Here is a 21052-nt window from a genome sequence, read left to right on the forward strand (position 1 = left end):
AGCCACAGCGAAGAAGAATAAAAAGCAAAAAGTGATGACGCGCTTCTTTTATCTGGCCAGAGCCTTGGATGCCGCAAGTACGACGAGGGGCCCCGTTGCTTCCCACACACCGTAATTCAAGGCCAGTCAGGACGCGGATAAGGAACCGTTTCTCAATGAAACTACTCCGGGGCCTGCTAAGGGTTAGCGGCACTCCCGGTCGTGGGCTCTCCTCTTTGAAAGTCTACACTGGCCGCCGCCACACAAGACGGCGAGGGAGGCCTGATGGACAAGCAAAGCGAAGCAAAAGTAGAACAACTTAAGAAGCAAAGCGGGCGTGTAAGGGGGTCCCGGCTGGCAGGGGGTGGTAGTGGGGGTGGGTTGCTCCCGAGAAAGAAGAGAGAAGCAAAAGGTCCCATCGCGAAACCGAACACGCGGACGGACGGACGTTACGCTCATGCTGGCCAGCTGTTGGAGACGCGCCTTTGGGCGCCCGCCTCCGGAAAAATAGTCCCCGCGGCGGAGTGCCGCTGCTGCTGCGTGGCGTGGCCCGGGTGGAGGGCGGATACCGCGGCGCGAAGCCCACGTGCTCCTTCGAGGAGCGGAAGAGGCACTCTCTCGCCGCCGGCAGAGCATGGTGGCCCGTCGCTGACTGGGCCGGCAGCAGCGAGAGGAGCTGTCTCACAGCGGGGCTGCCAGCGCGGCCGCTGCTCGGGAGTGCGCCGCTAAGACACAGACACGACGCGTTCGCTCAGAGAACACGCGGTCTACCCAGTAAAAAAGGCACAGCACCAGCGCACGGGGGAGGGAGCGCGACGACCAGCGAGCGCGCGAGACCATGCCGAGGCCCCCCGGCCTGGACAAAGGCGCTCGGCCGCGGCTGACCGCTGCCGCATCTGCGCTCGGCCTCATACTCGTCCTGCTGCTCCACCTGCCGTACAGCGCCGACGCTGCGGTAAGTTTTGGCATCTTGTCTCTGCGCCTAGCCACCGGTTTTGCCCTACTGTTTTTTTTTCTGTTTTTTTTTTTTTCAAACGCAAAGAAAAAAGCGGTGCAAGTGCCGCATTTTTCTTTTGGCTCCTTCTGTTTTCCGCTATGGTTGACCGGTGGTACCTTCTTCTTCTAGATTCGCGCCGTAGCTCATCTCTCCTGCTTCAGTATCGTCCTACGAGCATGAACTCACTTGGGCTGTAGAAGCGCACCACTCGCACGCGTCCACACGTGCGAGCCGTGCGAGAAAACCCCCGAGCGCTTGTCCCGAGTGTTGTTTTTCCCGCGACGCGCGTCTGAGGCGCAGCGCTCTTTTCGAAGCTGAGCCGCCGCGGCGCGCACCGCAGCGCTCCACGGCTGCCGCTCGGTGAGGGGAGGAGGAGAGGCGTCCAGGCGAGCGCACGCGATCAGCGAGAAAATGCGCCGGGCGCGTCCCAGCGCGGCGTCGTCGCGATACCGCCATATTGGAAGAGGCAGTGGGATCCGGAACTTCCGGCCTGAGGCTTCGGCTCGGTGCGAAGGAAGGGGCAGCTAGTTGCGCTGCTGTGGTGCAACGCAGTTTCAGCGCATTTTTTTTTAATTTCATTCATTTCCCTTTAATTCGGACGTTGTAGAAATTCTATCAAAACGCATCTTCGAAGCTTGGTTTACATAATTAAAATAGCGTATTTCGGAGGCACGGTTTTCTTTGTCGTAATCACAACGAAGTAGATACTGATCCTTCTTTTCCTTTGTTTCAATGAAAAGTATACTTTGTTTTGAGCTTCAAAAAAATATTTACATATGATCGCAATACGTGTCGTTGAATTGCACATTATTATTATATATATATATTTTTTTTCTTGCGTTGTGCCTCTACGCTTTTTGCGCAACTTTCGTTTTCGCTAAACGCACACCGTGGGGCAAATTTTATCACTTAAATAATTGAACATTACTTTTCATGAAAAACCGTGCTGCAGCAACCAAGGTTAGCTACACTTTCCGTGCGTTGCTGCTGTGAAAAATTAAGCTCAGAATGTTAACTAGCCTGCTAATGACGTTCTTGCATTTGAGTTAATGCAGTGTGCCGCATCGGAGCCAAAATTGATCGCTGTTACTTATAAGACATTAACGATGCAACCTTTTGCAACGAAATTCCGGTTATAATTAAGCTATAATTTCTCACTTAACCACAACATATTAAATATGTTCTCAAAAGAGAACTTCAAGCTCAGAAGGCCAGGGACAATGCAAAAGACGGGGTGAATCTTACTGTACTACGCTATTGTATTTGTGGCACACGGTGTACACACTGAAAATCGATCTCCATTAAGTCGTGACGTTTTATTTCTTTGTGACTTGTGGCAAGAAGTTTAACTAAACGGGCGCGAAGATATTTGTTGCCTGTCTGACCGATGTTTAGAAAATATTAAAGCGGAATGTTCAACTAATACGTGTAGGAAGTATCGCCGACGCTTTGGTTGACTACATGAGACGAGGCGACACAACCCGAACTATAGAAGCGCGCTGTCTCGCTTCCCACATAAGACCTTGAGGAGCGCAAGACAAACTCTCGCTGCGAAGGAAAAAAAAAATAAACAAAACGATTAAATGGTGCCCACAACTGTTTCGAAGACACACTGCGTTACGACTTGTCGGCAACCAACCCGGAAGGGTGAATATATATGGTTTGTACACGCCTAGATTTCCTTGGGGGCAAACCTACGCAACCCACTCCCCTACTCTCACTTAATATTGCGAATGTGCCAAAGGCGCTCTGTCGTTATTTTTATTTGTTCGTTTATTCGTTTAGTTAATGGTTTATCAGCTGCTTACGGCCGTTGGCGTTCTCGTTCCGGCATACGGCACCGATGGTAGCTTCGTGGAGACGTTCGGTCGCCTTTTTCCAGCTATACGCGTACGCGGAGGCCTGGTCGACCACGCCCTCGGTACTGGCCAAGAACACTGCCGTGAATCGCGTCGCTCGGAGCTGCGAATGGTAAATTCAAATACTGCGTCGCATTAGTTGAGATTTCCTTGTTATAGCATATGGCAGAGGAAAAATTAAGAGAACGAGGCAGAATAAGGAAGAGCACGGGATCTACAAAGATGTCACAAGAAAATGACGATTCGAGAACGCCGCTCAACAAATTGCCCTATAGACCTTCGGATACATATTTATTGGCTGTTCAAAGGAACCTTCAAAGTACGTGTGTTCAATGGGAAGTGTACGCTAGCTAGTTTCCTTGACTCTTAAATTTAGTTGAACTTTTTTAAGCTAAAAAAAAAAAAAAGATCTTGCAACTGCAGCATTGATCCGTCCTGATGCCTTCTTACCGCCGTCTTCCGAACTCTTTCCGGAGTGTTTTGAGCCACGAGCGCAAAGCGACAAAAGTGAAGAAAAAATAAACGTTTTTGATCAAATGAAACCAATTGTACCGAAGAAAACATGGCCGCGACGCGCTATTTGGGTTATTTAAATGGTGCAATTTTTTTAACATGTTCCCATGCACGTGGTACAATTATATTGCATCAATTGTCACCGAACCTCGCACCGAGTTTAATCTCGTATACTTTTGGCAACTGTTTGCACGCCACGTGTGGTATTACATAATGAGTGAGCCTGCATTTTCGCTCTTGCGGTTAGTCAGCCCTAACGAGCAGCTACGATGTCTCGCTTGGCTAACAAGCACCGAGTCTCTATACGCGCTATCTCGTGTGCGACTTGAGTGTCTGTGACAAATGATATTCAGAACGCCTGACGGCAGGCAGACAGAACTGTGGTTGCGAAAGAGAGCGAATGAGGGAAAGTCTAATAGATGCCAGCCGCTCTGCTCAAGACAGTCTACTGAGCTCTTCGCATGTGCATTGTCTGCACGAAATGAAGAAAGCCTCCACTCGGGCGCCGCACTTGATGCTCGGTGGGCCAAGCATTGCGAAGCGAAGCGTAATTGCCACATCATATGCTGGCTCGCTCGCTTCCTGCATGCCTTTCCCTGCGGCTAGTTGCAGACCCGCGCTTCAGCGCACACTTAACAAAGTCGTTGGAAGCAGCGCAACGTGGTTTAAGACACGAACGAACAAACAGGGATCAATCTTTCGAGATCACTTTGCCGTCTATATGCTTATAGCAAGGGTCTCGTTACTTCAGTGATCGGTGCCTCGAAAGTAACGATTTTAATGTAGACGTTTTTGTAGATGCTGTATATATCTGATTATGACGCTGGGTGTCGCTCTATGAGTTTATCTGACATTTCGACATGCTGTGCGCGGGAGCGTTCGCGCAGAGAGTCTCAGATAGTCTCTGTTCCTCTCCTGTTTTCTTTGCTTCTCGTCTTTCGTACCCATTTTCTTCCTTTCCTAGTGCAGGGTAGCCAACCGAATATATCCTCCGGTTAACCTCCCTGTCCTTCCTTTCTTCTTTATTTGTATCTATCTAGACTTTTCTCAAAGTTTCGCTTTGCGCAGTGGACTGATAGAAACATGCGCTGAAGTTACCACGAGAACGCAGTTGTGCGAAAACGTTGCTGCGCTGCATTCTATTCTGTCGCGCTCCTCCGAGAATGGTTCTTGTTATTTACAGAAAAAAAAAAGAAAAATACAGAAGTGTACATTATCAGTGCGCCTCAAGTCGTTGCCGTAAACTTGTCTCAATTACTTGTTCCATGCAGTGCTCTATGTCAAATCAGGCACGTTTGTGATGAGTTCCCTGTGTTTGTAAGCCCCAGAGCTGTTGCGCCATTATTTTGATTTGCATATATTATTGTTACACGTAACCTGAAGAGCTGTACGTACGCCTGAAATGTCGTTATTCTTTATCGTTTCTAATTTTTGAAGCCGGTGGCGTCTACGTTCCAGTAGTGTTTGGCTATACACGATTTCAACTTTGGTATAGCTTGTAGACGTACGAAAAAGAAACCTTGATCTCTAATCTTATCAAACTTCACATACGCGTATTTGACACATTTTATCTATACAGCCACTGACAATTAAGTTCGATAGAATGGTTCCCAATCAAGATGGTCCAATGCTTTTACGAAATCTACTCTACTGTTCTTTAAAGTTTTCCCCCTTTTTAGGCGACGTAACTCTGCGTGCGATCGCACAACACTCCAAATGAAGTCGTCTTTGAGATAGTTTTGAGCTGCTCGTCGCATGGCCGACGAGGGCCGAAAATCTCCGAGACCTTTCTCCAACGAAGGGTTCTTTTATTTTTCAAAAGTGCAGAAAACAAAATGAGAAACTTGACAAGCAGGCGTAGTGTGTCAGTGACTCCGTCCTGTTCTCAGTCAGAGACACTTTATTCATCATCACCAAAAGTACTGTTCTTTTTCTTGTTTAAGTCAAGATTTTTCTGCATCGTGAATCTTCAGAACTCCTCGCTTATATATATATTGGACTATTTAGTCGACGCATTATTGCATGTAGCCCTCGTACTTCACAGCATTGGGGATATTTCCGCCACCCGATGCCATTAGGCGAAGATACTGATCGGCGTCACGACAAGCGACTTCCTCTAGAGCTGCCAGTACTTCTTTACGCGCCCTTAAAGTGGCGTTGACTATCAACAGGAAAGTTTTAAGGTGCGGTAAAACGCGTTTCATAAAATACGTATCAACGCCTTTCTCATCTCGGGCATTTCGCCGAAGTTTATCGTCAGGAATTATAGGCTTCTAATCACCTTACCTACGAAATAAAAAGAAGAGGAAGAAAATAACCCTTCGAGTAAAACCACTGCCCCTTTTTTTCTTTCACAATTGCAGTTTAAAGCGAATTTTTTAGCAGAAAAATGAGAAAGAAACGTACAGCACGGTTTGGAAAGTTCTACTTTTCCCGCAGCACCAGTGCTTTGCGGGTAAAGCAGATTCGCAGGGCAAAAATTATGGAACGTAGAAGTGAACGCGAAGAGAATGGTGCGACGAGAGAAGGACGTTTTTTTTTTTTTTTTTTTTTTTTTGTACAGACGGCAGCCATTTCATGAGAAACACAAATTTACAACGCGTAGTAGCGATGTGCGTGCTATAGTGTATGTTTCCGTCTTGAAGGTATACTAAGTGATCAAGACGTAACTGTGGGACATGCCCACGGGGGAAAGCAAAGACACTTGTAGATAAAGACGGCACCATTTCTCCACGTAACTTTTCTTTGGAAACGGAACACCATAATTACTTTATCACAGCTAAACCAGGCCACACACGAGTGTCGCAAAGCGCGACACCGCGCCTGTAACCGAAACCATGCGCAGGGCGCGTACGCGTCGCTTTGCTGAAAGACTGATGACGGGACAGTAAAGGCTGCGGGTTTTTCTTTCAAACTTTTTTCCCCCTCCTAAACGGGTCTTCGTGCACGACGGGAAAGCGGTGCAAGCGAAAGAGTGACGGAAAAGAGAAAAAAATGGACGCTTATCGTCGTCGTGTCGCCAGACCTCATTGCATCATGTCGGACCAATGGAAGGAGGATCCCGTACACGCAAGAAAAGCAAGCTGACGACGGCGCCTTGAGAAAGTCAAAGGCTACGTAGCGGCAAAAAGATACGGCGAACGACGAAGCCAAAGAAAGTGGGCAGATAGGCGGGGCAACTGCGTGGAAGTGACGACGTGAGGAATTGGTGCCGCTAGCGGGCGTCTCCGCACCCGAAAGGTCACACTCACCGCAGGGATGCGGGCCGCGGGCTTGGTCTGGAACTCGTTGCAGATAACGACAGCGCTGAGGCTCGGTGAAAAAAAAAAAGAAGCTTGTGAAACGAGGACGCAGATTGTGCCCGCGTAGGCTAAGACGATACGCCAAGTCGGCTGCTCATTCACGGCAATTCGAGCCTCGCCAGGCAGGCGCCGCGCAGGCCAGGGCTGCTCGGACAGCGCCGCTCACCCTCCTGGCTGACCAGCAGGAGAGGCCGCTTCGACGACGCGGCTGCCACCGGAGGTCGCGCGCACGTGTCACGCAAGCGCGTCTTCCTCGTGCGCAGGATTCGAACACAGTGCAGTTCAGGAGGTCGCACTCGCGCAGACAAGCCGAGGTCGAGCGTGATTTTGAAAGAAACACGCGACCGCAGTGACTCTGTTGGGCGCAGTTTCGGTAGCCTGAAACGCCGCATTCTCAAGAGATCAGGGAGGTGGAACAGGGTTAATACCGGAGTCTGGGGTCACCACGATTCCTCAATTGAGTAGCCTAGAATCAGCAGAACAGGGTCCAACATATATAATAAAATAAAAGAGGCTTCGTAATCTCGAACGTTTCTCCTCCTGTGTCACCTCCATTGGGGCATTTTTTATATAGTTATTTTTTTTCTCTGCTTTGCTTCTTTACTGTCCTTGCTGGGGAACAATCTACGGCGAACGTGCGCACAAGTGTGTGCTTTAGTTGCGTACAAATTAATGTAAAGCAAGCGCTAGCTGAACGACATCCCCTTGAATGGAAATGACATGGGAGAGGGCGGGGTTGAGGAAGCAGAATTATTTCAAAGCACACGGCTACACGCACTGTCGTAGCGGAACAAGACGGCACTGAATTCAAAATTTATGCCACTATAGGCCGTGTCCTGGTGTAATAGGAGCCGAATCATAAGATAGAGCGGCTAATTTTACCTGGCTGACCATGAACGAACGAGCTTGCGTAGCTGATATAGCCACACAACTGTCGTAGATATTACGGGTCACTCAGTCATCCATCATTAATGGATTACGTATCAGTTTACTTCCTTTACCACAGTTGTTCACAGGTTAAAACTTCGAAATCGGAACGTTGGGAGGACGGAAAACCCAGTGCAGAAATGTTGAAAGCAGTCTTGCTATCGGGAAGATTTTCTTTCCTTTTTTTATTTTAATGCATGCAGTGGGCGCAAAATAATTAGCAGCGCGGGCGCTCCGTTTCAACGTCGCATGCCTTGTAAAGCTTTTCTATATAGGTCATTGATAGAACGCGCAGACGAGTGCACCACCGCTATCACTGACAACGAGATGTTCCAAGCTCGATGTTTTTTTCCGTCATTCTAACCCCCCGCCCCGCTAGCTTCAGTCACATTTTATTGCTATGCATGCTAAAATATGGCAGGCGTGGTGGCAAAACTTACATTGACAATAACCATTGCCACATGATTCTGCCAAAAATTAAGCCGTTCTCATATATTGGGCTGAGTTAGTCAAAAGTGAAACGCCATGTCTACCATCAGCGAAAGAGAGAGAGGGAGAAAGGCTAGCACGCGTTTCTTTTTCTGACCAGAGATGCGAACGTTTGTGTCAACACATGTGTCCTAGAAACTGCTTGGAGTTATCTTTATTTCTATGCTCTTCAAAAAACGTTATTCGCGTTCAGCCCGCCGTCATTTTGGCTCACAAGGCGATCGCAACACGCGAAGACAGAAACACGATATTACTGAAGGAGGCCCTGGACGAGAGACTTGTTGATAGCGATGGCCTTGTTGGCTGACTCGTTTCACCCTGAGCATGCTCCTCTTTCAAAGATGGAATAGAATTTCTTCCCTTGTGGACTAGGAGAGGGAAAAAAATGAAGCAGAGGGAGATGCTTCAATCAGCACTTTCTCTGGACGGGAGAACCACTGCTTTGCCCGCTCACCTCGAAAGATATGTGAGCGAAGATATATACATACAGGCCTTTTTTTCCCGCCTGGAAAAGGGCATGTCCTGAGGCTTGATTCTGGGTCAGAGCGCTAAAGCATAGCGTCTGCTTTAAAAGTGCGTCCACCGGCCGCAGTAGCTCAGTGGCTACGGCGTTGCGCTACTGACACAAGGTCGCGGGTTCTACCCTGGACGCGGCGGCCGCATTCCGATGGGCGCGGAATGCAAAAGCGCTCGTGTGCCGTACATTGGGTGCACGTTAAGAATCCCCAGGTGGTCAAAATTAATCCGAAGTTCCGAAGTCCACCACTACGGCGTGCGTCATAATCAGATCGTGGTTTTTGCACGTCAAACCCCAAAATTAATTTATATATATATATATATATATATATATATATATATATATATATATATGTGTGTGTGTTAGAGACGTTATCGTTCTTAAGGAAAAGTGTTTATGAAAGCACCATCATTAGCCAGTAGGATGGACGTGCGACCTCCATGGACAATTTGGCGTGTCCACAATCCGGGCTCCTTTTTTTTTTTTTTTCACAAGTCTCACTGCAGCCTCCACTATGGTGTTTCTCTGCCCCGACGACCTTGTCTCGCTATCGGGCAGCCAGTAACAACAGCGCGTGCTGATATCACCTTGCAAGTTTGAGGTTACAAAGTCGACCTTGCCTTAAAGGACGCCATGCAACTATCGCTGATTATGGGTACGCCGTTATATATAGTTATATGCGCTACTACAAACAACCGGAACGTCAAAACACTTTTTTTTTTCTCTGTATATAGCTGCAGTTGAGAAGTAATCGTACAAGAGAGTCTATGTGTGTGTGTATGCGGGGGGGGGGGGGGGGGGTATATATACCTCCTTTGTCAAAAGAAACGAAGCCACTAGGAGCATGAGTGAGTGTTGCGAAGTCCACGCGGCGTCGTGTCCGCACCCGTGGGGCTCCTGGCGCAAGAAAGCTCAGGAGAGAGAGGACGCAGCTGCACGCGGCCTGCGTTTACAGTTTAGTGACTTGTGTCTGATATATATATAGGCCACCTCCTCATCCTCAGAGCTTCACAATCGCTATTTGGCTCAGCAAAACGAAACTTTACATCCAGGTCCCTTCAGAACTATCCCCCCTGCTCTGTGGAAAAGTTTCCTGACTCCTCGTTTCAATATTTCATACGTCTCACATATTTCATGAGACAGCTATTTTATCTTTCAAATCTTTTTCTTGTGACCTACCTTTGATATATTTCTTTCCCTTATTACGCGAATTATGGGCCCAGATTCATAAAGTAGCTTCTAGGCATACAGCGGTTAGTGGTAACAGGCACTGGCCAATCGTGGTAGCGAAAATGCTCGTGGAGCTTATTGCAGCATACGTCTCTGCGAACTTCCGTCACTCAATTCCTTCCATCAGGTCATAAAAAACGAAATACGAAACAAACCACCGGAATGACAGTTTGGCTCGTTTTATGTGGAAAAGTGCTTCGGCGCAAGCCTTTGCTTGTTTTCTCTGCCACTGGAACCCCTGGACAGACAGAGAGTTACGGTGGGGTTGAATGACTGGCCCGTGTAACAGCCTTCGAGGAGCGCACAGGAAAGCAGCGGCTACCGTAAGTCACTTCCACTGACTGTGCGGTAGTCGCCAGAGAGCGCTAGTGCTTCCACGACCAGTAAGAAGCGCAGCTTCTTCTCCCCGTCCGATCCCCCCGCAACAACGCTTTACCGGCGGCGAACGCAATGTCCTTTATAGCAGCGCTCTCGCTCACCGAGCTTTTGTGGAACCTTGGGCATCTCTATAGCTGGTCTGAAGCCACCCGGGTGGGGGTCTTAAGAAAACAAATACCGAGCCCTGGTGAGATCAGCGAAAAAAAAAAAAAAAAAAAAAAACCTTCGCGAGTGACGGCGCCAGCTGCGGGGATCTGGGCTACGGAAATATTCGACAAAACAACAAGGGCGCGTCGGTGAGCGATCTCGAGTCCAGACGGTTTCTGCGGAGAGACCCACTCCGTATGTTTCTGGCAAAAGCTTCTGGACTCTGACAGCGAGTAAGTCAGTGCTAGTGGGACAGCGGTAAGAAGAAAGAAAAGGCTGTCCGCCCGCTACACGGCACCGTTGCAGGACACTGCCGAATTCTCGCGGCGCTTGTATAGCGGGCACGAAGAGTGACTTTTACGTGGGCTTCTGTTTTATCTCTTGGGGCAATGTAACAGCGAGGTTGAAGTTCGCAGACGCAAATGTCTTTAGACAAATGTCTATCGAATTGTGAAGCGGCTGAAATATTGAAATATACAAACAATGACACCAATCATATGATATATGATATGACTGACAAAAATCGGGCCTCTTGGTTTCCTTTCGTTTCGTTCATCTATATATATATCGAGGGTACTGCGTTTTATTATTTACGTCCAACTCCCCGCGCGTTGAACAGCTTTGTTCTCTTATGCGCTCTTTGATGCCTACTTGGGCGGAGCGCGCCTGAGCGGGGTGGGCACTCGGGGCACCGTTGCTCGCGAGACCATCTTTCCGGCCGCTCTTTCCACTTTCGCTCTCTCTAAGGATGACAACGCCCGGCAGAGGTGCCGACGTAAGACATGTGCGCCCGACGGTTAGAGATACGATATCACTCGAATACCATACGGCGCGGGCATTGTTACGACAACGCGCGTCCCATCCTCGCATGCTCTCGAGGGAGTGACGGCGTGGTTACGACTCGGCGTGCCTGCGCGCGGTGTAGTAAGGCAGCGCTTCCCGAAAGGCCGTTACGGCGCCCGCACGCCATGCCCCCTAGGCGAGGGAGGTCGACGGCGGAAACGGGACGAGAAAAGCACGAGCAGCGCCCGATCCATCGCAGCAGCCCGCGGAGGCGAGGAGGAGGAACTTCCAGACGCTGGCTGAACAAACAGGCCCACGGCGCGCTCGACGCCGGCACCCACCGGGTGCAGCTCCGCATGCGCTGCTGTTGAAAATACACGCCCAGACTGGCGCGTACAATAAACAGTTTGACCAAGGCAAAAATTTTTTGCCCGATGCGGAGGAGGAAGCGCGTATTTCGGGAAACTGTTTAGCTTTCCCGGACCGATAGGCTTGCCTTCTTCAGAGTGGCTGCTCAACTGAGTGTAGGGTTACAGCAGCCCCACTCGCCGAGAGCACGGGCACGCAGTGCAGGGCTCATCGCGGACTGTGCGAGACGCTGCTGCTGTCGTTGTCTTGTAATGCACGTCCGCGCGCGCGATGGCTTATTTCGCTCCGTATACGATGATAACACGAGATTGTCTAATTATGGAAGCCCTCAGGAGGCCTCGGCGATTTGCCGTAAACAGAACCGATGCTCCCAACTTCGAGAATGACGGAGGGCAGACAGCGACCTTGGAATGTGCGGTGTGCGAGGCGCTGCTACTTCTGACGTCAAAGGCGCCCCTTTGGAGGCGGCAGCCGGCGGTAGTCGCCGTTATCGCAACAGCCGGAATGTTGGGCAGCACGAAATCTTCAAGGACCCGCAGATACGTCCTCGGCAAAATGAAAGGGGCCATTTCGCGCAGGCCGCAATGAGTGGAAGGAGAAGACACACAACGGCTACATTATAGTGTAGTTAACAGCGCAGGCGTCTGTGGGCAGCTAACCAAACCGGGGTCCTGTATAGTCAGTGCTCGAAGGGCTCGGCCGGCGGCGTCAACAACCCTTATCCTGTTCGGGACCAATGGCGCACAAGGCCACCCGTGCGCACCATGACAGCGTGCCAGATTGCGCAAGCGGGCGAACCGTCCGAGCAACGGGCGTGCGTATACTATCCAGCCGCTGCAGCCATGCTGGCATTTATTTCCTGCCGCTCGTTTTTCGCCTTGTCGCCTGCTCATCTTTTTTGTCAAGCGGCCGTGGGTATCGCAATACGGAAGTCCCCGGTGCCAAGGAGCAAGAAAAACAAAGATCGGACATGCACAAGCAAAGACGGATCTACGAAAAAAAAAAAAAAAAAAAAGCCTTCAATGACAACGCAGCTGACTGACATTTGCGGTTATCAAAGGGTTCCGGCGACGGCTGCACGCCGGTTTCGGGTTGCAGGCTCGTTAGGGGAACTCGCAGTCCCCCCCCCCCCCCCCTCCCCCTTCCCTTGCAGCAACGGGACGCAGTGCTTCTCGCAGGCGTCGCCTCGGCTCATGCATGGTGCGAGCAGCTTCGCGCGCCCTTCAGGGATCCCAAGAAGCGCAGCTGAGAAACGGGGCGTTGTGCGATTGAACGGCAGCTCGCCTGTCGTGAAATTGGGAGAGGACGAACAAACACGCGAAAGAGGACACAAAAAAGGGGGCTGTTGCAATGTGTCTGAGCTGGCTGTGCCTGTGCTAATGCCAGTACCAGTACACTTTCGTGGAGACGTTTCAGCGGCTAAGAAAATTGAACGTCTTGTTTTCCGGCCTCCTAACATCGACCACGATAAAGCTGTCAAGTCTTGGCCCGCCTCGCGTGGTGCAAGTGACCTTCCAGCATGTTCAGCTCATGCTGATAATGGGAACGATTGCGCCACTCTGATTGGCGCTGTAACGTTTGGTGTCCGTGTGCGGGTCACGGCCACATGTCCCATGGGCCGAAGCAAAGGACACACGACAGCAGTGACGTCGAAATCTTACTCGCCGCCCTCTACAGAACACGCCAGCACGGCTCTATCGCAGGCTTGAACGATGAGCGGGGATTGGCACGATTCCCACCACTCCCATCAGCATCGGCAAACTATTGCTGCGCATGGCAGCCAGAACGCATATCTGCTATCTGCCCGGCAAAATATTTTGTGGAAGAATATATGATCACAGGACTAACGATTCCACCGAAGGAAAGTGGGATAGGTACCATTTTAATAGTACCAGCAGATACATTGAAATAAAGTGTATTCGTACTTTCACTAAGTTATTTACACAAAGCCACAGCCAAGATCGCAGCCAAGGCAAATACATTTATATTATATAAGACAACGTAAACGTTCTTCGGAAAGCGCTTTCCAGACTCGTCAAACTTAGAAAGAAAGAAAGAAAGAAAGAAAGAAAGAAAGAAAGAAAGAAAGAAAGAAAGAAAGAAAGAAAGAAAGAAAGAAAGAAAAAGTCGAGGCTTCCTTGAACTGAACTGCAGGCAACAGCCGAGGTACAGCCTACGTCACGGCTGTCCAGAGCGCGAGAGGGTGCGCTTCTGCGTGCGTTTGCTCCTATGTTATGACCCTCTATGAGGGTTGACAGTATAAAAACGTTGTATATCGGAGCCGCTGCTGGCCTTCTTGCCGCATGCTCCGATGACGGTCAGAGCGGCCCACGATATGTCTCAGGAGACAATAAGATACCACCTTCATTTCGCTGCTCGGCACGCAGAGTATACGCCTACTTTGCGTATAGGGTTTGATTAGCCGAAGTTACCCAAAGCAATGAAAACGAGCAGCGGTGGTTTGCCCGCTTTGTAGCGCATGCTCAAGAGCTACAGACATGCACCGACTGTTCCGAACCGGCGTGTCTGCTCTCATACGCACACCGAAACGCAGTGCTAGCTCCCGCGCTTTAGACAGCCGTGGCAAGGAATGTGCTTTGAAACAGTCCGGCTTCTGTCTGCGCAACACTCTGTTGGCGCTGAACGAGCGTGCCGTGCTTCGTATGGCGACAACTTTTGTCGCGACGCCTGCCTGCGTTCGTGCACTCGTCGGCGCTACTTACTGTTGCAACGATTATACACGCCCACGACGGAAGGGAGCCAGGAACGCTTCCGGCTGCGCTTGTCCTCCCTTTTCTCCCAATCTCCCCCCCCCCCCCCGCGCACTCCCCTCCTTTCCTGTCACTCTAGCGAGAGGGAGTGCGTCTTACACAAGACCAAACGTATAATCCAGCTGCGCGAACCTGCGCGCTCTCCCTCTCTCTCCCACATTCTCGGATTTCTCACTCTACACTCCGCCGCCGGACAACTGTTATCGTGTCATACAAGTAAAATGTACTATCCCCTCATCGGACCTGGTACATTAAGGCTGTCGCCCATTAAAGTAGCCCGCACAAGACATCGTCTGATTTGAACTCATGCGCACTAAACATTCCTGATGTTCGCTCAAGTACGTGTTCGTACTGTGTGCCTCGTACCTGGCAAAAATTGGTTTTCGCTTCACGGGAGCGGAATATTTCCAGAACGCGCAGTGTTTTGACTTTTGAGCTCAAAGTTGCTTCGAGTTTGCATATTTTGCTCGAATGTGTATTTATAGCCGGCCTTTCTCGCTACACTTTCTGATCTGCCCGTCCTGACTAAGTTGTGTTATCCAGTATAGGCTGTAAATATTTGTATTATTTCACAATTCTGCAAGAAACTTGATGTTTAAAGTTAATGCAGCACATCGCCTTCATCGGCAATGACGTGCGCCGAGCCCTTCGTGCCTGGCTTCTGAACGCTATAGCGAAATGCTGGTGCGCTTGATTTTAAGATACCCAGCTTTCAGTGTTCAGTTGTTGAGGTGTGCTACTGATCAAGTTCCAGCAAGTTCCTTATTCTCGAACGGCGTTCAATTACTTTTTTTTTTCTCTCGAAAGGTCGAACTTCAACTCGACACGAGGCCTCACAAGGCTTCGTGCATTCTTCTTAACTACGGAGCTAGACTCTCGTCTGTAGTGCTCATACTCTGCGTGTGATGTGATGTTTGGATGCCTTCTTTGCTTTATTTTCTCTCTTTTTCGCTCCTCTTCAAGCGGGTGGTCGAGGTGTCCGTTTCAGGAGAGAACTGCTAGCCTGCTTCTTTTATGTATGTTTTTTTAGACGAATAATAATAATAACAATAATAACTTTCATAATAAACGTAAGTGCGTCGAACGTATACGAGTTGCTGCCCATCCTCGGTCCCGTTTCACGGCCAATGTTCGCTTGAAACCAGAAGACGCTTGCGGCAAACATTACCAGGCGGTAACCACACATTATTCAACGCAAGCCAAACGCAGAGAGGGCATCACATAACGAACATTATCAGTCCAACAGTCGCTGAAGACAACGTCCTCCTTTCAACAACATCGCAGGGGACGGCGCGCGCGCGGCACAGCGGAACTCTTCATCGCGCGTCTCGCGCCACTCGAACCAAGCAAGCGGATACATCGCGCCTGAGCACGCGTTCTGAAAATTGCGCGCCGCATTTTTTTCTTTATCTTTTAGGCCAGGCCAGTGTAAGCAGACACGCCTGCCGCGAGCCACGGCCTCAGCGCCGGCCGCCTTTTTTTTTTTTTTTTTTTTTTTTTGCGTGCGCTTTCTTGTCCACCAAAGCAGTGGCGTTAGCTTTCGAGGCCACATTCGGCGTCGTTGCAAGCGGCACGCAGTTTCGCTTTCGCGCCTCCGTGTCGCAACGGGCGAAGAAGAAGGCAAACCCGGAGAGGGGCTGCATCTCGTGGTCGAAACGAGGGGGATGACGCAGCACCACGGCCGCCGCGTAGGACACGAAGATGGAGGCATCGTGGCACGAGGCGTTCCCACGGCCGGGCGAGCTCTGCTCGCGCTCCACGTGGGCCCAAGCTCGTTTGCCAGACGACGCCCACCCGCGGCACGCGGACGCCCCCCACCGCCTTAATGAAACGGGTCGCGGCACGCATGCAGCGGGCAGCAGTATACGTGTTTTCTTTTTTTTTTTTTTTTTTTTTTGACTGTGCATTCCCAGCGAGATGCATTGCGAGCTTGTCCCGCGCATGGCATACTGCTGGTGTCTGCATTTATAGGCGTCTCGACGGAACGTCAGCGGCAACATCACCACCACTCCGGGCCCTTTCGCTCTTCCGCAACAAACTCGTCTCCCATTAAGTGACTCCTTCCTAAAGTGACCAGCTTATTCCTTGTCAGGATCTCTGTGCCACCGTTGGTGGTTTTGCACAGTGCACTCTGTAATTCACACCAATGCCAACAGAGAGAAGGGGCACCTTGTCATATTTCTCACCTCACATCTCTCCCTCCTGACTTCGTGTAAATCTTTCTGAACCCCAGCTCCTTATTCTACCCAGAGATTTAAAAAAAGAAGAAGAAGAAAAGGAAAGCCTTTGCGAGATCCCCCCCTGGTGTGTGTGCGTGTGTGTGCGTGCGTGCGTGCTGTGCGTGCGTGCGTGCGTGCGTGCGTGCGTGTGTGTGTGTGTGTGTGTGTGTGTGTGTGTGTGTGTGTGTGTGTGTGTGTGTGGTGTGTGGTGTGTGGTGTGTGTGTGTGGTGTGTGTGTGGTGTGTGGTGTGTGTGTGTGTGTGTGTGTGTGTGTGTGTGTGTGTGTGTGTGTGTGTGTGTGTGTGTGTGTGTGTGTGTGTGTGTGTTTTCAGCTGAACCAAATTTTAAAAAAACGCCTGTGGCAGATAACAGAATTCTAACCCTTGAACTAAATCACGCGGTGAGGCAGACATTCATTCTATGAAAAATCGAAGTGCTTATTTGAATAATGAACATAATTGCAATAATGAACTTTTGAATTAATTACTTCAGGGCACCTATTGCAAATGACGAATTGTAGCCGGCGAGTTCGCAAGACGTATCCACTTGGAACAAATTCTCAGGATTACACCAGTTTCGATATCTTAATTTTCAAAGTGTGCGACGAAATACACTGGCATTTCAGTTACTTTTGTGCTTCAATGCATAAAGCAGCGTTTTCCAAAAAAGAAAAAAAATCCGAGGACACCTAAGCCTTTGAATGCGAAAGCATTATTGTCCAATTAAACGCCGCTGAGCGGTCCTTCGAGTTATGAACTCCTCGCGGTTAAGACGCTTTGCGCGTTTTGATTTGGCCTTACCGAGGCCCAGGCTCGAGCTTGCGCGAACAAGGAACGCGCGGATAACAGAGGCTTCCGTGAGCGAGAGCGAGGGTGACGTGGCGTCGCGGCGCGGCGATACCCTCTCCCCTCCTGCAATACCGCGGCAGCAGGTGTGCCCTTTCGCCCGCTCTGCTCCGTCGAGGCCCGAGCAACAAGCGCGAGCCAGCGTCAGAGGCGCGCTTGTGACGTGGCGTCGCAGCCAATGGGAAGTTTCGCTGCTTCGGACGCCGCCGGCTTTTTCGCTCAATGGGCCATTTGACGCTTTCGCATTAGAAGTAAGGGGAACAGTGCATTTTCACCGCAAGTTCGACGGCGCATATTGCAATATATGCTGTAAACTATTTAGTTAGAAAGTTATCAGTAAAATTTTGTTATTTAGTCAGTTACGCATTTGATACCTCATGGAAGTAATGTCCGCCTCATCAAATAATTTAGTGCAAGGTTATAACTGTGCTATCTGCCACAGGTGATCTTTAAAAATTCGATACAGCTAGAGAAAATATATATATATATATATATATATATATATATATATCGGAAACGAGGGGTATCCTCCCTCCGGCGGTCTTTGTTCCTTACTGCATCGCGGCACGCATAATGGCTTTTGCATACGTGGCATATATAAGTATATTTTCCAGGTTCAACTGGAGGGTTTTTTTGGAGGGACACCAAAGATAAACAATCAGTTTAGACTCATAAATTATTCTTTAAAAGCTTTTTTTTTTTGGTATAATCTTGCTGTAATGGTTTAGTTATTACACTGTAATGGTAAGTTAGTAGATTAGTTAGAATTCTGACGAATATATAAGGTGAGTGGCGATGATGTGAAATCCGCGATCTACCAGACCTTTCACTACAAATGCCATCTGTAGATACTGAACAGCTCGAAGTTAACTGTTTTGTTATTAAAGGAACCGCGAAGTCACCGGTGCTTCAACGCAAGGAGATGTAACATTTACAAAAAAAAAAAAAAAAGCACGGAGACAAACAAGGAAACGTGGGATCTACAGTGCGCTCGTGTCGTCTCTACTTGTCCTCGTCTCTGTCTCTTCTTGCGTTATAAATTCATGGATTTGTTCCAACTTCGCCAGTACTCCAGTCTTGATCAAAGAGATATAGTCTGAGTAGGCTGTGTTCGGGTAAGTGCGGCCAGGCACCTGCAGTGATCGTTTCGTATTTTGATGAAAAAGTATATTTGGGTTACTAAATCCCCAATGTAACTCACGTGCTCCTAATTCCTGGAGAAAAATTGACGTCTTCGGGAGAAAAAGAAACAGAAGCAAATAGAAACAACATAAGAGCACCATATCAGCCTGGAGCGCTTTCTGCAGATTTGTCAAATTCTTATTTCTGTTGACCGCTCCCACAGAATAAATTCTGGGGCTAGGCTTCTAAATATATTAGTGAGGGTTTACTAGTGGGTAGCACTGGCAGGAACGTATTTTCACTGAGCACAAACCTTCTGAGCTTGAGAAAAAGAAAGAAAGATCGCAAGTACGGCACACCTGATATTGTGCACTGAAGGCCGCTTTTCTGTGTCTCTGATTTGGGCTATAGACTCAAGACGGAGCATTAGCTCGGGAGCTCCTTTCTAAATACACGGGAACGGAGAATGTATTGCATACCGCTGTGAAATAAAAAAAAAACTAATTTGTGAATAGGACTTTTACATAATCATCGTAAACATCGTAACAATTTCACGTAAATTGTGTATGCATACATCACATTTGTCCGCTCGAGATACTCTAACAGATGCAGTTTACATAACTGCGATATTTGTTTTTTAGTCCAGAGTTACGGGTTTGTTTGTAAACTTAAGGTGCTTCTTTGTTTCATTTTTATTTTTAGTTTACCGTATTTTGTAAAGTTTTTCAAACGATTGAGGGTCCTAAATTGATATTATGCTTCCTAGAGCTGCTGTAATACAACTTTCTCTCTCCAATATAGCAAATTTTATTCAAACAGGTGTTATTTTACTCAAAAGCATGTATGCGCTTTACATGTATTTGAATAGGAAACCGGAGTTGGCCCCGAGCTAAATCTTCCTCTTAAGTTCTATCTAAACAAAACACGTAATTTGGCTCAAGATGTCAGTTATGGTCGTTAGAAGTGAACTAGAACAAGGAGATTGAGATACGTAACCAAGTTTAGCGACCCGCCCTCTCCCCCCGTCACTCTCCCTCTCTCTCTCTCTCTGTCTCGCGTTTTTTTTTTTTTTTTTTTTTTTTTTTTCGTAACTCACACTGTGACGTGGTAAGTGCTGCTGTTTATTGCTGGGGAACTCGACTCTACTCATTGTTTCTGCCGCAAATAAATAGCCTGTGATCAGGAATGCATGTTCTTGTTTGTCGTGTCTTTCTTTCTGTATTTATTTATTTATTTATTTATTTATTTATTTATTTATTTATTTATTTATTTATTTATTTATTTATTTATTTATTTATTTATTTATTTATTCTTCCTCTTCTTCTTCTACTTCTTTTTGTAACACTCGCTGTACTGTCTATCGCAGAAGCTTTATGAAACAATGGAGTTCGCGGGACAATCTTCTTCCCAGACCTCTAGCGTCCTGAAAACTTTTTTTTTTTTTAGGCAGGAAGTCCGTCGAAACTACAGTTAGATTTGCCAGACCTCCCGACGCTTGTCGTTGGTTCGCGACAGCTCCAATGACAGGCGGACTAAGAGGCGCGAGATGCGGGGGAGGAGCAGCGGGGCAGCCAGGCGGTAGTATAGGGGGGGGAGGGGGGGGGGGGGTGACAAAAGGTCCCCGTAACGCCGCCGTATATCAGACGCACGGCAGCAGCTGCGTCCGAGACCTTGCGACGCGCCCGTGTTGGTGACCTCCCGCAAGTGCGTGTTCCCGCCTCGTTTCACAATGCTCGACAATCGAGGGCAACATGCGGCCATAGGAAACGCGGCGTCGGCTCGCACGACCCATTCCCATCGCCGCTTGTTGTACCAACAACGCGGCTGCGGCAGCGTTGGCAGCTCAGTCCGTCACAAGCGCGAGGGTGTCGCTGGTGACAGCGGCTTCAGGCCCGAGCCTGGCGGCGATTGCCTGGCTGCCTTCCAGCTCGCCACACGTCCTCGCCTCGCTACGACGGCGCGACTCCCTCGGCTGACAGAGAGACGCAAGAGGGGGGGGGGGGGGGGGGGGGGGGGGAGCGCGCTTTCGGACCTGCGCTTCCGGCTCGGTCTCTTCGCGCGCGAGAGCCGAAATTCGCGCGCCCAAGGTATCTACTTGCGACCGCTATAAGCGTTACGTCAGAAGCCAACTGACTCAGTCGTCTAGCTTCTCGACCACGCCTCTATAGGCGCGTCGCTCGAAACTTCTCTCTCACTCATAGTTATGTTCGCCGTGCTTCTCCCCCCTCTCTCTGCGTAGGGTCATGGAGTAAGGAAATAATTGGGAGAGAGCGTCGCGTAACAGGATTGAAGCCAAACGTATCGGCCCAACACGTGATCGCCACGTCAAAGCGCGTGGTAGGTTTTACTGCTCCCGCTCTGCAGGCGGAGCTACGGCAGGGCGGCTGAACAGGTGCGCGTCGATTATAAACTACCGTGAACCAAACATTCCCGGCCAATAGACTGTCTCGAAGGTCACGTGTTAGGCCGACACTGCGTTGAAAAAAGCGACGAGGATGGCTTCTCGGAGAGTTCGCAACACATTTCCGGTTAACTTCCCTACCTTCGTGTTTTTATTCAGGCTCTCTCTCTCGTTCTCTCTTTCACTCGCTCTATGTCGGCGTTC

At 49.3% G+C, this 21052-nt stretch overlaps 1 protein-coding gene across 1 annotated transcript in view; it reads left to right on the forward strand.

Moving 5' to 3' along the window:
• Positions 1 to 574: 574 nt before the first annotated feature.
• The window catches only part of LOC119436962 (collagen alpha-5(IV) chain-like), an 86376-nt gene continuing 65898 nt past the window's right edge, over positions 575 to 21052 (forward strand). Inside the window, 1 exon segment of the mRNA XM_037704010.2 lies at positions 575 to 934. Within this exon segment, the coding sequence (XP_037559938.1) occupies positions 818 to 934 (117 nt within the window). The 5' untranslated portion in view covers positions 575 to 817.

This window comes from Dermacentor silvarum, chromosome 1 (assembly GCF_013339745.2).
Source record: "Dermacentor silvarum isolate Dsil-2018 chromosome 1, BIME_Dsil_1.4, whole genome shotgun sequence".
Taxonomy (NCBI): Eukaryota; Metazoa; Arthropoda; class Arachnida; order Ixodida; family Ixodidae; genus Dermacentor; species Dermacentor silvarum.